This window comes from Halichoerus grypus, chromosome 15, assembly GCF_964656455.1.
Source record: "Halichoerus grypus chromosome 15, mHalGry1.hap1.1, whole genome shotgun sequence".
NCBI lineage: Eukaryota > Metazoa > Chordata > Mammalia > Carnivora > Phocidae > Halichoerus > Halichoerus grypus.
Window position 1 is genome coordinate 53,693,526 of NC_135726.1, and position 16,379 is coordinate 53,709,904.

At 51.5% G+C, this 16,379-nt stretch overlaps 1 protein-coding gene across 2 annotated transcripts; it reads right to left on the reverse strand.

The window, feature by feature from the left end:
* Window positions 1-751: 751 nt before the first annotated feature.
* HSD17B14 (hydroxysteroid 17-beta dehydrogenase 14) lies at window positions 752-16,333 on the reverse strand. 2 transcript variants are annotated; one of them, XM_036124538.2, is made up of 9 exons: window positions 16,037-16,333; window positions 15,507-15,545; window positions 15,338-15,459; window positions 14,771-14,837; window positions 11,695-11,786; window positions 1,718-1,822; window positions 1,399-1,466; window positions 1,203-1,299; window positions 752-1,101 (listed from the first exon to the last, which is right to left on the reverse strand). In XM_036124538.2, the coding sequence occupies exons 1-9, from the start codon at window positions 16,122-16,124 to the stop codon at window positions 928-930; spliced, it is 852 nt and encodes a 283-aa protein (XP_035980431.1). In that variant the 5' UTR covers window positions 16,125-16,333; the 3' UTR covers window positions 752-927. The 2 variants fall into 2 exon arrangements, with proteins under 2 accessions (XP_035980431.1, XP_035980433.1); XM_036124540.2 differs by having other exon boundaries at window positions 15,338-15,420; window positions 16,037-16,330.
* Window positions 16,334-16,379: the final 46 nt, after the last annotated feature.

Genomic DNA, 16,379 nt, shown 5'->3' on the forward strand with positions numbered 1-16,379 from the left:
TCCCCGGGTCACTGTCGCCCAGCCCTAACAGCCACAGGCCTCGGCAAATTCCCAGCCCTCCCCCCTCAGAGTATCATCCAGTTTTGCTTCCTACACCCCAGTCCTCCTCTCCCACTGCCTGGCCTACGGCCCGAGGGGCGCGGCAGCCACGACCGCGCCCTCCCCGCCTCAGCCAATCAGCGATTGCCGCACACCCCCCGCGGCGGCCAATCCGCAGCGGCCATGCAGGCCCACCCCCCTCACTGAGGAGATTCAACCCAAAGTGGGCCCCGCGCCCCTGGGGGAATCCAGGCTCCGCCCTTCCGCAACTGGGAGTCCACGCCCCCTATGTTTCCTTCTCCCCCAAACCCAGGAGTCCGGATCCCAGCGCCTCCTCCCTCTGACCCAGTACTCTCAACCCTAGCTGCTGCTTCCCACAGAACTTCTGGAGCCCGCCACCCTCCTATTCCTCAGCCAGCGAGGTCAAATCTCCTTTCCCTTAACGACCAAGATTAACGAGGAGGCCCTTTTGTTTCACCTCCACTATTATCTCCTAATAGGGTTTAATTTATTCTCCCCTGCGGGCCTTTGTATTAGCAGGGGTGAAGCCGACCGGCAATACTTTCCCCAGGAGCCTGCTGCAAGGCCTGCCGGGAGTTGTAGTCCCTCGGGTCGAGGCTCCGCGTGGGAAACCGTGGGGGCTGGGAACTGGGACGCGGTCCCCGCGTGGCAGAACTCAAGGGCAGAAAATAAATGTCATGACGCCCTCCTCCTGGCTGCAAACTCCTTTTATGGGAACTTGCGGGGTAGTCTGGCACATTGGTAAGTGGAGTTAACGTCTAGAGCTGGGGTCTGCACCTAAGAGGCAGATGGTAGACGCTGAAATCTGGGAGACTGAGCTTGGGGTGGGAGTTCTAGTCCGGAAGGCCCAAGTGGAAATGTGGGAAATTAGGAAGGGATGGTGGGGAGCTCCACGGGGGTGCCCGGGATGGCCTTGCGCCCATACCCCAGCTCTGCACCCCCGCTCACAAGCAGCTCAATCCCAGTGCAGAAGTTAGCTTCGGAGGCCAGGAACACGGCAGCGGCCCCCACGTCAGCGGGCTGGCCCATGCGGCCCAGGGGCTGGGGAGAGACCAGGGGAAAAGGAGACCAAGTGAAGCACCTGGTCTGACTGCCGCGCCCTGAGCCACTCCCGTACCACCTGGATCTGGCCCCACTCCCACCTGGGCCAACGTGCCCTCTTGGACTGCAGCGGTGGGGTCAGGCGTTGAGGCTGTCAGCTCCTCCCACAGTGGGGTCCAGATGTTTCCCGGGGAAATACTGTGGGAAGGGAGAAAAGGGGATCAGGGAAGAAGTGTGCCATAAACGTGGCCTCTTCGGCTCACTCCCAGCCTTCTCTGCCCACTTGGAGCTGCTCACCAGTTGACCCGGACGCCATATTGACTCTCATCCAGGGCCAAGGCTTTGGTCATGGCTGTTACTGCCCCCTGTGGAAGATGATGGGGGGGGGTTCAGTCCAGGGAAGACGAGGTCCCTCTTGTTCTCTCCTCCAACAAGGGGGTGTCAAGCTGGGGCATCAGAATGGGGAGGTCATGCCTTCCCTGCTGGCCTCCATGGGATGCACCAGGCTCTGTTTCCTGGGAGACACTTGGTGCGTAACAACACGCCACAGGTTGTCATGCTTCAGGGCTGAGGTACCTGGAGGGCCTGGTAGGGAGTGAAGGAAGGGGTAGGGTACCTTGGTGGCCACATAAGGAACTGCCTGGACCTGGCCAATGGCCCCCACCAGACTGGAGATGTTGATAACGTTCCCCTGGCTCTTCCGCAGGTGGGGGAGGGCAAGCTGGGGAGACAGAAGGCAAAGTCAGCCAACTGAGCCCCTGGGTTCCCCCAGCCACACTGAAACACATCCTGATGCCTGGGCCAATGGCCATTGCCCTGGTATGTTCCCTAATGGATCTCAGTGCCTTGTAGCGACAGCATTCTAGAACTCGAGAGGGCACCTTCACTGGTTTGCCCCAGGGTCTCTGCGTCTGCTTAAGGAATCTCTCCATGTCTGGAAGGCATTTTTCTCTATGTCTCCTCTACTACCTCTCTCTTTCCCTCCCTCCCTTTGTGTCCCTGTCCCCCTCCCCCACCACCCTCCCCACCTTCTCCCCCCAACCCCGTCCCAGTCCCCCTCTCTCTAGGTCTCTGTCTCCCCCACCCCGGGTCTTTATATGTTACTCAAACTCATGTCCAAATCAAGATAGGAAAATGCAAGATGGCTGCATATTTTGCAAAAACGGGCGGAAGCTCTTTTATCCATGAGGGCAGTATCGCTGAATTTTAGGGAGAACTCTGTGGTCAGAATGTGATGTGGGAGACCTTCATGAAATGCACCCATTTTACCAGCTTCTCCCCGGCAACTCTCTGGCTCCCCGGAGGCCCCTAAACTAATTCTTTCTCCCTCTCCTCCCTTCCTCTGTCTCTCAGCTCTTTCACTACACATGACCTTGAATAAATTCAAATTCTATCCTTCTCCTCGCTTTCCTTTGACAGCTGAGCTGGCCTGGCAAGACCTGTTCCTGCCGCTAAAGATTAATGACTATAAACAGGTTCCCTTAAGTGGTTTCCAGAGTGGGAATCTAAATTAGCTCCCTCTCTGGGTCACCCCATCAGCTCTTTCAAACTTTCTCCACTCCCTCAAAAACAGCCTCCACCTTTTCTGAGGACTGTAACTTCAAACATACCCTGAGCGTTCCAACCTCAGGGCCTTTGCACTTGCTGTTCCCTCTGTCTGGAGTACTTTTCCTCTGATACGCATGGGACTCACTCCTAGGGTGACCAGCCATTCCGGTTTGCCCAGGACTGAAGCGCTTCTGAGGACATGGGACATTCCGAACACTTTCAGGACTAACCTGGGACAATCCCAGGTAAACCTAGTCCCTCAACAATTCCAAATCTTGTTCAAATGTCACCTTCTCAATGAGGCCAACCCTGACTGTCCTATTTATTTATTTAAAGATTTATTTATTTGAGGGGCGCCTGGGTGGCTCAGTCATTAAGTGTCTGCCTTCGGCTCAGTTCATGATCCCAGGGTCCTGGGATTGAGGCCCACATCGGGCTCTCTGCTCAGCAGGAACCCTGCTTCTCCCTCTCCCACTTCCCCTGCTTGTGTTCCCACTCTCTTTGTCTCTCTGTCAAAATAAATAAATAAAATCTTTAAATTAAAAAAAAATGATTTATTTATTTGAGAGAGGGAGGGAGAGAGAGAGAGGGCAAGAGCAGGGGGAGGGGCAGAAGGAGAGAAAGAAGCAGACTCCCAGCTGGGCACAGGCGGGGGTGGGGGTGGGGTGGGGCATGCTTAACCGACTGAGCCACCCCAGGCGCCCCTCTGACTATCCAATTTAAAACTGCAACCTGCTTACCCCTAGGTCCCCATCCCTATTCCTGATTCCTTTTTTTTTTTTTTATGATTTTTATTCATTCATTTGACAGAGACACAGCGAGAGAGGGAACACAAGCAGGGGGAGTGGGAGAGGGAGAAGCAGGCTTCCCGCTGAGCAGGGAGCCCAATGCGGGGCTTGATCCCAGGACCCTGGGATCATGACCTGAGCTGAAGGCAGACACTTAACGACTGAGCCACCCAGGCGCCCCCCTGATTCCTTTTCTCTGTAACATAACACCTGCTTCTCACACACCATATCTATTTTACTTACTTATTTGCTTATCCTCTGTCTCTCCCACCAGAATGCAAAAGTTCATGAGGGGTGGTTGCAATTTCTTACTTTGTTTCACCCCTGGTATTCAGGTGTCTGTCACGTAATAGGTGCTCAATAAATATCTTTTGAATAAATGAATGAATTTATTGAATTTTTCTATTTTTTGAAGATTTTATTTATTTATTTGAGAGAGAGAGAGAGCACAGAGGGAGAAGCAGACTCTCCACTGAGCAGGGAGCCCGATGCAGGACTCAATCCCAGGACCCTGAGATCATGACCTGAGCGAAAGGCAGACGCTTAACCGACTGAGCCACCCAGGCGCCCCTGAATTTATCTATTATGTGCCTGGCCCTGTTGTCAGCTCTTCACACAGATCAGCTCATTGAATCCTCAGGACAAACCCAGAAGAAGGGACTGTCCATAGCTCCTTTTCCCAGGTGAGGAGACTGAGCAGGTGACCAATGCTCCGAGGGTCATATGACAACTGTCAGGGCTGGTATTTGCACCCCACAGTGAGCAGTCAGAGACCAAAACGCACAACCAAAAAAAGACAACTCTAAGTCTTAAGAACTTGAAGATAATATGAGCATGAGTGCCATGATTATGTGGGCACTGGGGGGGGGGGATTCAAATCCTCCAACCTCTCCCCAGGGACCTGACTGCCCCCCCACCCCATTCCTTTCTCTCCTCCCTCTCGTTGGCCTTGAAACCCTCCCTCCCTCAGCCCTGGCCTTGCCCATCCCCTCCCCCAGGCCCGGCCCCTGCCTATTTCTTTCCTAAACCTTCTCACTCCCTGCCCAGCTGTTTAACTCCCTCCCCACCCCCACCCTGCGAACATGACGTCCCTAAGGGCTGCACAATGTGGGTCGTTTGCCACCCTTGTCCTAGCACTGGGCATACAGCTAGCACTGAATAAATATTTGTCCCACACTCCCTGCGGACCCTTCTCAACCCTCCCACACAGTCCCTGGCCCATGGCTCACCACCCCCTCCAAGGTCACCTAGAGCCTCTGAGCAGCCACATCCAGGACACGCTGGAACCTTATTGGCCCGTCCTTCCCACCCCTCTCCCTCCCTCCCTTTGGACACCTGACCGACCAGGAGAGCCCGCAGCCTCGCTCTGGCCTGAGTCCATTTCTCCTAAATGTTGGGGTTCCTGGGTTGGCTTCTCTCAGCTCTGCCAGGGGAGCCCCTGCGTGGCTGGTTTCCCATCAGCATATCCTAAATCTCCCTTAGAACCACCTTCTGGAGCTCCTCCCCTGCCACCTTTGGGCACCCCCAGCTCCGTATCTCCAGTGCAAAATTCATCCCATTGTCTCCTCCTAGAATCTGCCTTTCTCCCGGATTTCCAGCCTCAGACATGGGGTCCACTCATACCCAGCTCTCAAGCCAGACACCTGAGAGCCTTCTAGAGCCTCCCTCTCCCTAAGTTCCTCATCTGATCCATCACCAAGCCCTGGCCGTTGTGCCTTCTAAGGACCTCCTGAATCTCTACAGTTCTCTCCCCCTCATTCATTCATTCGATAAACATTAACCAAGCACCTAGTATGGGCCAGGTCCTGGGGCAAATTGCCAGGGATACCACAGGAAACAAGACAGAGATTTCTGCCCTCATGGAGCCCAAGGTCTGGGGGGGAAGCAGCAATAAACAAATAAAAGTGCATGATGGAATGTGCTAGAGTGTGGTCAGGGATATGGAACAAGAAGTAGAGCAAGATGAGGGGAATGGGAGTGTTGGGCTGGGTGCAGCTGCAAACTCAGGTATGAACTGTGGGGATGTCTTGGAGAGGCCTGGGCCAGGCAGAAGGAATGGCATGTGCAAAGGCCCTGAGGCAGGACAGAGCTGGTGTGTTTGGCGCAACAAAGTCACTGTGGTGGGAGGTGAGGTCAGGGGAGGAACCGGGGCCAGACCATGTGAGGCCTTGGAGGCCACCTCTTTTTACTTGCACAAATGCCACTGTCTCTTAATACTGGTTTCCCCACTCCCACACTTTGTCTTCTGACTTGTTCTGCAGGAAAGAGCCAGAGAGACTTTCTTTTTTTTTTTTTTTAAAGTAATCTCTACCCACAATGCGGGGCTCAAACTCATGACCCTGAGATCAAGAGTCGGGTGCTCTACCGACCAAGCCAGCCAGGCGCCCCTAGAGTGATCTCTTAACATTAATGATCTGTTAGTATTTTTTTTTAAAACTTTATTTATTTATTTGACAGAGGGAGACACAGCGAGAGAGGGAACACAAGCAGGGGGAGTGGGAGAGGGAGAAGCAGGCTTCCCGCGGAGCAGGGAGCCCAATGTGGGGCTCGATCCCAGGACGCTGGGATCATGACCTGAGCTGAAGGCAGATGCTTAACGACTGAGCCACCCAGGCGCCCCGTTAGTATTTTTTTTTAAGATTTTATTTATTTATTTTGAGAGAGAGAGAGTGGGGGTGTACGCATGTGTGAGTGGGGGGAGGGGCAGACAGAATCCCAAGCCTACTCCATGCCTAGTGCAGAGCCTGACAGGGGCCTCAACCTCATGACCATGAGATCATGACCTGAGCCCAAACCAAGAGTCAGATGCTCAACCAATTGAGCCACCCAGGCGCCCCACAATCTGTTAGTATTAACGGCATCACATCACTTCCTTGCTCAAATACCTTCCATGGCTCCCTATTGCTCTTGAGATAAAGACCAGACACCTCAGCATGGCCCTCGGGTCCCCATATGGTCTGCTCCCCCAACCCCTTCTTGCACCAGCCCCTTGGCTCTCTCCACTCAGCCCCTCCACAGTGCCCAGCTTTCTGGCGGCCAGGCCTTTGCACGGGCTATTCCCTCTGCCAGGAACACTTGAACCTTACATTGTAGCCACATCAAGGACCCCCTTGGACTCTTATAGGTCTGGCTCTCCTCCCCCCTTCACCCCACCTCATCCCACTCCCTAGTCAATGCTGCACATTGTTCACTTCCTCCGGGAAGCCCACCCTGTCCCCAAGGCATATTACTCTTGATCTCGGGGTCACGAGTTTAAGCCCCACGTTGGGTGGGGAAATTACTTAAAAATAAAATCTTGGGGTGCCTGGGTGGCTCAGTTGGTTGGGCGTCTGCCTTCGGCTCAGGTCATGATCCCAGGGTCCTGGGATCGAGCCCTGCATCGGGCTCCCTGCTCAGCGGGAAGCCTGCTTCTCCCTCCCCCACTCCCCCTGCTTGTGTTCCCTCTCTCGCTGTGTCTCTCTCTGTCAAATAAATAAACAAAATCTTTAAAAAAAAAGAATTCTAATAATCTGAATAAGAAGGTCTCTAGATTACCCAAGACCACGGTATCAATGTTAACCTTACTGTGACTACATGAGAGAATGTTCTCATTTTTAGGAAATATTCTCCAAAGTACGGAGGGGTGAAAGGACATCATGCCTCCAATTTACCCTCAAACCGAGAGGCAGAAAAATAAAGCAAACAAATATTAATAAAAATAAAATATTGGGCGCCTGGGTGGCTCAGTTGGTTAAGCAACTGCCTTCGGCTCAGGTCATGATCCTCGAGTCCCGGGATCGAGTCCCACATCGGGCTCCCTGCTCAGCAGGGAGTCTGCTTCTCCCTCTGACCCTCTTCCCTCTCGTGCTCTCTATCTCTCATTCTCTCTCTCTCAAATAAATAAATAAAATCTTTAAAAATAAATAAATAAATAAATAAATAAATAAAATATTAACAATGAGGAGTCCGGGTATATAGGAGTTCTCTGTACTATTCTGACAAGATTTTGTGAGTCTTAAATTATATCAATAATTATAAGTAAACATTCAAATCCATTGGTAGCATTTATGAAGTTCCTACTGATGAAATCATAGGATGTCTCGGTAGGGGATGGCAGGAGGCTATGGATAGAACAATTTAATAAAATGCTTCTAATTGTTAAACTGGAGGTGGAGATGGGAGATGAGTGTCTCTTGTTCTTAAAACACACCTAGGATGAACCATGAGAAACTATGGACTCTGAGAAACAAACAGGGTTTTAGAGGGGAGGGGGGAGGGGGGATGGGTTAGCCCAGTGATGGGTATTAAGGAGGGCACATACTGCATGGAGCACTGGGTGTTATACGAAAACAATGGCTCATGGATCACCTCATCCAAACTAATGAGGTACTGTATGGTGACTAACATAACATAATAAAATTAAAAAAAAAACAAAACACACACCTGGGTGGTTACTGCCCCCAGGACCTTTGCACACTCTTTTTTGGTAAATGATACACCCTGTGGCCTACTTCTCCAATTCCTTTCCTCCCACTCAGGATTCAGCTCAAACCTCACCTTTTCCCTTCTACTTCTGCCAGGCTTCATCTGCCCAACGTTTATTTCGATGAGCTCAACCTGAGTTAGGTAGATTGGCCATAGGAAACAGAATGGGGCAATGTTCACAATAAGTAATAAAAATGTGCAGACAGTAAACTCTGTGCTAGGCATGTTCTAAGGGCTTCGTGGGTATTTTACCCTCATTCAATTCTCAGGAACAATCCAGTGAATCAGATGCCATGATCAGCCTCATTTTTCACAGGAGAAAACCCAGGTGCAGAGAGATTGAGTAACTTGCCATGTTGCAGGTAGGAGGTGGCAGAGAGCTTGGGCAGGCCTGTCTCCTTGGGCTGGACCTTTATTCCTACGCGAGGGTTCTGTACCAGCCATTCACACCTAACAGAGTCAGGTAGCCCCATCGGGAGAGGTGGGGACTGGGATATAATGGAGAGTCATGCCACATTTAGCAGACTGTTGTTCTGCCCCATGGGTCCAGCTTGCCAACCTTTCAAGAGAAACCAGAGATCTGGTTGCTTATGAGAAATCCCTCTCTTTTTAAATGGTGGGCACTGGGGCACCTGGATGGCTCAGTCGGTGAAGCGGCTGCCTCCGGCTCAGGTCATGATCCCAGGGTCCTGGGATCGAGCCCCGCTTCAGGCTCCCTGCTCAGCCGGAAGCCTGCTTCTCCCTCTCCCTGCCGCTCCCCCTGCTTGAGCTTTCTCTCTCTGTGTCAAATAAATAAATAAAATCTTTAAAAAAAAATAAAAAATAAGTGCTGGGCACTGAGAGATTATATATATAATTACATATATAATATATAATTACATATATATTCCCTTTATGGGCTGTGGTATATATCTTATCGTATGGAGGTGACAACAGAGGTGAACACAAGCGAGGGATGGGAGTGAGGGTTCACAGGTTGAGCAAGAGCACCCAGCTGCCCAGAAACATTTCACCTGGATCTCAGGTGAGACCTCACCTAAAAATAGCGCCTGATCTTCCTCACACTAGTGACCCCCCGGCCCCGCCCACTCCTGGGGCTCCTCCCTTCTCTGTCTACATTGCAATTTACCTTGTCTGTCTACACTGCTATTTGCTGGGGTATTTTATTTTTTTAAAAGATTTGTTTATTTATTTATTTTAGAGGGTGGGGGAAGGGCAGAAGGAGAGGGAGAGAAGCAGACTCCCCGCTGAGCGCGGAGCCTCACAAGGGGCTCGATCTTACCACCTTGGACCCTGAGATCATGACCCGAGCCAAAAATCAAGAGTCTGATGCTCAACCAACTGAGCCACCCAGGCGCCCCTTTGCAGGTAGGAGGCGGCATTTAGCTGACTAAATGAAACCCTGGTTTTTCAGACCTACTCCAGCCTCAGGTTGGTGAGCTCCCAAGTGATGACTCCAAACCTCTCTCTCACCTCACCCCAGACTCAAGAATCCCAAGTGGACATGGGCAGGGCACCACACCCCCACACCCCCTGAAAAGGTCTCCCAGTCCACCGGCTCCTCCCCAGGCTTCACCCTGGCAACGGATGGCAACTCAGTCCTACGGCCAGTGGGGGACAAAGAAGCCAAAACTCCCATTCCTTTCTTTCTCGAGTCCACCCCCCACGTCTAGTCTACAAGGAAATCTTGACAATTCTACTTTCAAAATGGATCCGGAATCGGAACACTTCCCACTAAATCCACCGCCACCGACCCGGTCGGATTCAAATCACCTCCTGCCTGGACCACCCTGGGCCCTTTGCCTCAGTCCTCGGCCCCGCCTGTTCCCCACGCGGCCGCCGGAGGGCGCCGGTTCCCACTTACAGCAGCTCACTTCGTTGGCTCCAGGCTCAAGCGCCAAAGCAAAGTCCTCTCCGTGGTTGACAAATCCAGATATGATCTAGGCCCTTTTGTCCCCTTTCTGCTCTCACCTCCCGCCCTCTCCCCCTTGCCCTGCTTCAGTCACCCTGGCCTCTTGCTGTTCCTCCTACACTCGGAGCAGTCCCCACCCCAGGGCCTTTGCACAGGCTGTCCTCCCTGGCCTACTCTGCCCCACGCATATCCTTGACTTAAATGTCACCTCTCAGAGAAGGCTTCTGACCACCTCCACCCTGTCTCAAAAAGCACATAAATAATCTAAAACAAAAAACAAAAAACCCAAACAAAACAAAATCTCGTCTGCTAAAAACACATACTAAATTACTTACATGTAAAGTATGTCTGAGATTTGCTTTAAAATACTCCAGCAAGGGCGCCTGGGTGGCCCAGTTGTTAAGCAACTGCCTTCGGCTCAGGTCATGGTCCCAGGGTCCTGGGATTGAGTCCCACATCGGGCTCCCTGCGCTGGGGGAAGCCTGCTTCTCCCTCTCCCACTCCCCCTGCTTGTGTTCCCTCTCTCGCTGTGTCTCTCTGTCAAATAAATAAATAAAATCTTAAAAAAAAAAAAATACTCCAGCAAAAGGGGCTCCTGAATGGCTCAGTTGGTTGAGCATCAGACTCTTGATTTTTGGCTTGGGTCATGATCTCAGGGTCGTAAGATCGAGCTCCTTGTGAGGCTCTGCACTCAGCGGGGAGTCTGCTTCTCTCCCTCTCCTTCTGCCCTTCCCCCACCCTCTAAAATAAATAAATAAACAAATCTTTTTTAAAAATAAAATACCCCAGGGACGCCTGGGTGGCTCAGTCATTAAGTGTCTGCTTTCGGCTCAGGTCATGATCTCAGGGTCCTGGGATCGAGCCCCACATCAGGCTCCCTGCTCCACAGGAAGCCTGCTTCTCCCTCTCCCACTCCCCCTGCTTGTGTTCCTGCTCTTGCTGTCTCTCTCTGTCAAGTAAATAAAATCTTTAAAAAATAGAAATAAAAATAAAAATAAAATACCCCAGCAAAAAGAAAGAAAGAAAGAAAGAAAGAAAAAGAAAGAAAAGGAAAGAAAAGAAAAAAGTGAGGGGTCCACAGGAAGAATGACAGAATGTTGATAATGGTTGCTGGGTGATGGGTATGTGGAATTTGGCCCACAATCTCTCTACTTTTCTGTATGCTTGCAAAATGTCAAAATAAAAAAGTTTTATAGGGGCGCCTGGGTGGCTCAGTCAGTTCAGCATCCGACTCTTGATCGAGATCTCAGGTCTTGATCTCAGGGTTGTGAGTTCAAACCCCATGTTGGGCTCCACACTGGGCATGGAGCCTACTTAAAAAAAAGTTTTCTACAGGGCGCCCGGGTAGCTCAGTTGTTAAGCGTCTGCCTTTGGCTCAGGTCAGGATCCCAGGGTCCTGGGATCGAGCCCCGCATTGGGCTCCTTGCTCCGCGGGGAGCCTGCTTCTCCCTCTCCCACTCCCCCTGCTGGTGTTCCCTCTCTCGCTGTGTCTCTCTCTGTCAAATAAATAAAATCTTTAAAAAAAAAAAAAAGAAGCTCTTTGTTCCCCATAGTGATTCACAGGGTGGAAAAGCTGTAACTGCCTACCACTGACTCCCTGCCTCAACCCTTTCCCCCCTGTTCCTAACATCCCCCAACACAACCAGCACACCACTCTGGAAGGTTCTGGAAGGTCCCTAAGGGGACTGGGTCAGGTACCCACACAGTTAGCTTTGGCCGGATGTAGGGATTTGCTCCCACCTACTTGCTATAAAGAACAGAGTCCTTTTGGAGTAAGATCAAACCAAGGCAGAGGAAACATTCTGCTCTGAGAAAAAGTGGGTCTGACAATCTCATCATCAGGAGGCCCCCTGGCCTGGCAGCTGGGGCTGCAGTCCTCACCTTGGTCACGGTGTATGTCCCCAGCAGGTTCAGCTCCAGCAGCTGCCTGAAGCCCTGGGCAGACGTCTCCTCAGGCCACTGCGGAGGTGGATCTAAGGGTGGGGGACAGAGAGGCAGAGAGAATGAGGGAGTGATACAGAGAACAGGGAAGAAATAGGGATATGGGGGGGAGGGGGCACCAGGTTGGGGGGGCAGACAAGAGGGTCAGGGATCGGGAGAAGGAAGGGGGGTTGCATAACAGTGAATTAAAAAGCCGCCTCAGGCCAGAAGGCTTGGGTTCCAATATGGGCCCCTGCCATTTCCTGGCTGTGTGACTCTGGGCAAGTCACTTTGCCTCTCTGTGCCTCAGTCTCTCTATCTACATAAGGAGGATGACACTTTGCTCTTGGGCTTAGAAGTTTCCCAAATCTGGGGGCGCCTGAGTGGTCCAGTGGGTAGAGCATCGGACACTTGATCTCAGGTCTTGATCTCGGGGTTGTGAGTTCGAGCCCCCACGTTGGATGTAGAGATTACTTAAAAATAAAATCTTAGGGGCGCCTGGGTGGCTCAGCTGGTTAAGGGTCTGCCTTCGGCTCAGGTCATGGTCCTGGGGTCCTGGGATCGAGTCCCGCGTCGGCCTCCCTGCTCAGCGGGGAGCCTGCTTCTCCCTCTCTGTATCTCTGTATCTCTGTGTCTCAAATGAATAAATAAAATCTTTAAAAATAAAGAAAGAAAAATAAAATCTTATACTGTATGTTGTCTAATTGAGTTTAAATTTAAAAAATAAAGTAAATAAAATCTTAAAAGAATTCTTTTTCATGAGTCCGTATTTGTGCCTGACCCTTAGTCCCTTAATCTATTTGTAAAATAGATAGGAGGAATTGGTGGGAGGGGAGGGGTAATGGCCAGAGTGACAGAAAAATCAACGTTCAGAAGAAAAGGAGCTGGAAAGATAGGGGGATAAGAACAAGGAGAAAAGACAGGCAGGTCGGAGGAACGTACCCTGAATGCTCCAAAGGCTTTAGGAGACAATAGGAGAAAGAAAACAAGATGGCGACCAGAAAGTTGAGGGACTCTTGGATTGTTCTTCCCCAGGGACCCAGGGCTTGTGGCCTGGCTTCCTTCAGCGATCTGCTCAAACATCTTCAGAGAATCCGTCCTGGATCCTCTGTTGAAAACAGCCCCTGCCATTTTCTAGACCCTACACAGCTTTTTTTTTTTTTTTTAAGTAAGCTCTACGCTCAATGTGGGGCTCGAACTCACGACCCCAAGTTCAAGAGTCGCATCCTCCACTGACTGAGCCAGCTGGGTGCCCTGACTTTATTTTTCTTCATAGCCTTTATTACCACCAAACATGCTAGTATATACAGTCGATTCTATTATTCAAGGCAGTTATGGTCTACAAAATTTCAGTGAATACTGAATTAATGAATATTCATCCATTGCTCCCAGGGGAAATAGGTACCTATTATATAGTAATGTGTAAATGCTATGGACTAAATGTGTCCCCCACGCCCCCCAAATTCATGTGTTGAAATCCTAACCTTCAGTGTGATGGCATTTGGAGGTGTGGTCTATGGGAGGGGATTTTTAAGTTGCGAGGATGGACCCCTCATGAATGGGATTACTGCACTTAGAAAAGAGACCCCAGAGATCTCCTTGTCCTTTCCGCCCTCACCAGACACGAACCTGCTGGCACCTTGACCTTGACTTCCCAGCCTCCAAAACTGTGAGAGATAAACATTTGTTGCTTGAGCCCTCCCCGGCCGTGGCATTTCTGTTCTACCAGCCCAAACAGACTAAGACACTCTCTATTTGTCTGCCTGTAGACATGTATATACATATACTCTATAGCTATCTGCATATCAGATTAGAGTCTTAAATCCTCAAAACAATTCCTATGGGGAGACTCTATTTTATTTATTTTCCAAACAAGGAAACAAGGCTCAGAGGTGTTAAGCCATTAGCTGGAGGCCAGAGCTGGGATGCTAACCCATCCAGCTGGCTCCAGGGCAGAGCCACACCTTGTTTGACCTCCACTGGGAACAAGTGCTTCAGGCAACTGGGGATTTTTCTTGCCACTTTCCCTCCCTGCAAATCCGCAAAACACCTGGAAAGCAGTGAGTACTGAGGCTATTTTGTGTGTGAGTTGGTGATTTCACGAATATGGAAACCACCAACGGGGAGGCTTAACCGTATCCTTTCTTGTCTATTTCCTTACTCCAGCATGTGAATCCCAAGAAGACGAGAATGTTTTTGTCTCTTTCGTTCACTGCTCATTGCCCAGTCCCCAGGAAAGAACTTGGGACATAGTAGGTGCTCAGTGAATACCTCTTGAATGTACAAAGAACACAGAAAGAATGAACTAGTATTCGCCATCTCTTTGATCCTTACAACAATATACGGAGGAAAATGCAGCCCAGAGAGGGTGAGCCACTTGCTTAAAGTTGCCCAGCCAATAAGTGTGTGTGTGTGTGGGGGGGGTAGTAGTGGGGGGTGTCTCTCTTAGCACAGCCTTGCTGTGTGATCTCAGTACAGAGAGTTCACCCCTCTGAGCCCTGGTTTACCAGCATGAGAGATTCTTAGGAAGGGTAATAATTAAGCTGATGGCATTTTCCCTTCAAAGATACCACACTAAGACCTATAAACCTCATGCATGAGGATATCTTCATAGTCATCAGCAAAGAGAAGGGCCATCCATGTCACTTCATGGATAAGCAAATTGAGACCACAAGACTTCTGGAAGCTGTTTTCCCAAAATAGTTCTGGTAATTATGAGGCTGAGCAATTTACCTTATTGAATACTCACAACAACTCTGTAATGATGATGATCATTATCATCATTCCCATTCTAGAAATCTAGGAACTGAAGCACAGAGAGGGGAGGGCACGGGCCTGAGGGCACCGGGCAGGGATGGAACGGAGCCAGGACGTAAGCCCAGGAGCAGGGGGATTCCTTAGCTCTACTGTCCCATCCAAGGGGACGGAGAAGGGGATGGGGAAGACGAAGGGGAAACTGAGGTGGGGGAGGAAGGGATGGGAAGCCAGGAGGTAGGTGGACAGCAGCGGAGAAGGGCCTGTGGGCCTCACAACTCACGGTAGCCAGCGTTGTTGACCACACAATCCAGGCGGCCAAAACAGCGGACGGTCTCAGAAATGAGGGTCTGAGGACAAAGATGTCTTGTAAGTGGGCAGTGCGGGCACCCAGCCTTGAGGAGCCTGGACTCCCAAAAGCAAGGGGAGGGGGAAGCTGGCTCACAACCGAGGGGACAAGAACTACGGGAAGTGGGGACTCCCCCAAATCACCAAGCATGGGAGGAGAAGAGGAGACAGAAAGCCGGGGGGCCAGAGCCCAGAGGGCTGGTTATATTCACATTGCAGAGACCCGGGGTCAGGGTCAGGGTGGGGGGCGCACATCAGAGAAACATTGACTGAAGGGAAGGGCTAGGAACCCAGAGACAAGAGAAGGAAACTCTTCCAGAAGGAGATCCACTGTGAGGGACTTTTTTGTTCCAATCTCTGTGACAGGTGTGACAAGAGTCTTGAAGTAGTGAGAGAGAAAGGAGAACCTTCCCAGGAGACCCGGAACCTGGCCAGGGGGGAAAGCCTGGAAATGAGGCTGAGCCCAAACCTTTGGGACCAGGCAGGGACAAGAATAGCTCACCCTCACATCTTCCTCCCGAGTCACATCACAGAGGATAAAGAGAGTTCCAGCAAGTGCCTGCTCCAGGGCCCGACCCCTAGACTCTGCAGGGAGAGAAAGGCTGGGGGCCTGGACCCCTGGGTCTGAGGGAGGAGGGGCTGGGGGTGAGGACTGAGAGACACTCACTCACCATCTTTGTCACAGATAACTACTTGCGCGCCGTTTTGCACTGAGAACGGAAGAACAGGTTACCCCAGCACAGACCTTGGCAAAGGCCTCTGCTGCCCTCTTGTGGCCTCCTGGAGTGGGGGCCCATCTTCCCAAACGTTCCCCTCGTGACCCCAAAGTCTCATGATGATCCTCTAGATCAAAGGGCAGAAAACTTGACACATATTCTCGTTGGCCACTCCAGGTGCCTTCTGGGGTTCCTGAGCCCCCCATCCCTGGGTTCCAGAAAAAACCCTAAACCTGCAAGTGCCATTCCCCAACCACCCACTTTGTAGATACAATAACTGAGACCCAGAGAAAGGGAGCAACCATTTTTGGAGACCCGCCAAAAGCTCAGGCCCCAGGCTTATACTGCCTCCCCTTTCATTAGCATCGCAAGTTGGGTTTTCATAAGGATCTTGGCTCCAGTACTGAAGATCCCACACCCACTAGTTCCCAGGGTCCCTCTTCTCCTGGTCTCCAACATTCCCGAGCAGCCAGACCCCTACTCACCGAAGGCTCTCACGATCCCGGCTCCGATGCCGCGCCCGCCCCCTGTCACAACCACCACCTTCCCGGCATAGCGCGTTCCCGTCGCCATTCTGCTTCTGTCTGTTTCTCCCTGTCACTCGCTCTGGGCTTCCTTCCACCCCCAAAGTCGGGTGAGGCCGTGGAGCCGAACCATTAAATAGGGGCTGGATCCTGGAAGCCCGGCCCTGGGGGGGCGTTGCCAGGAAGGCCAGAAGCCTGGAAGTTTGGCCTCGGCTCCCTCCTCCCTCAGAGCCAGGAGTCCGGGCCCCCCCCACCCCCCCGATCCCCTCCTTCCTCAAACCCAGGATTTACGGCGTCCAGCCCC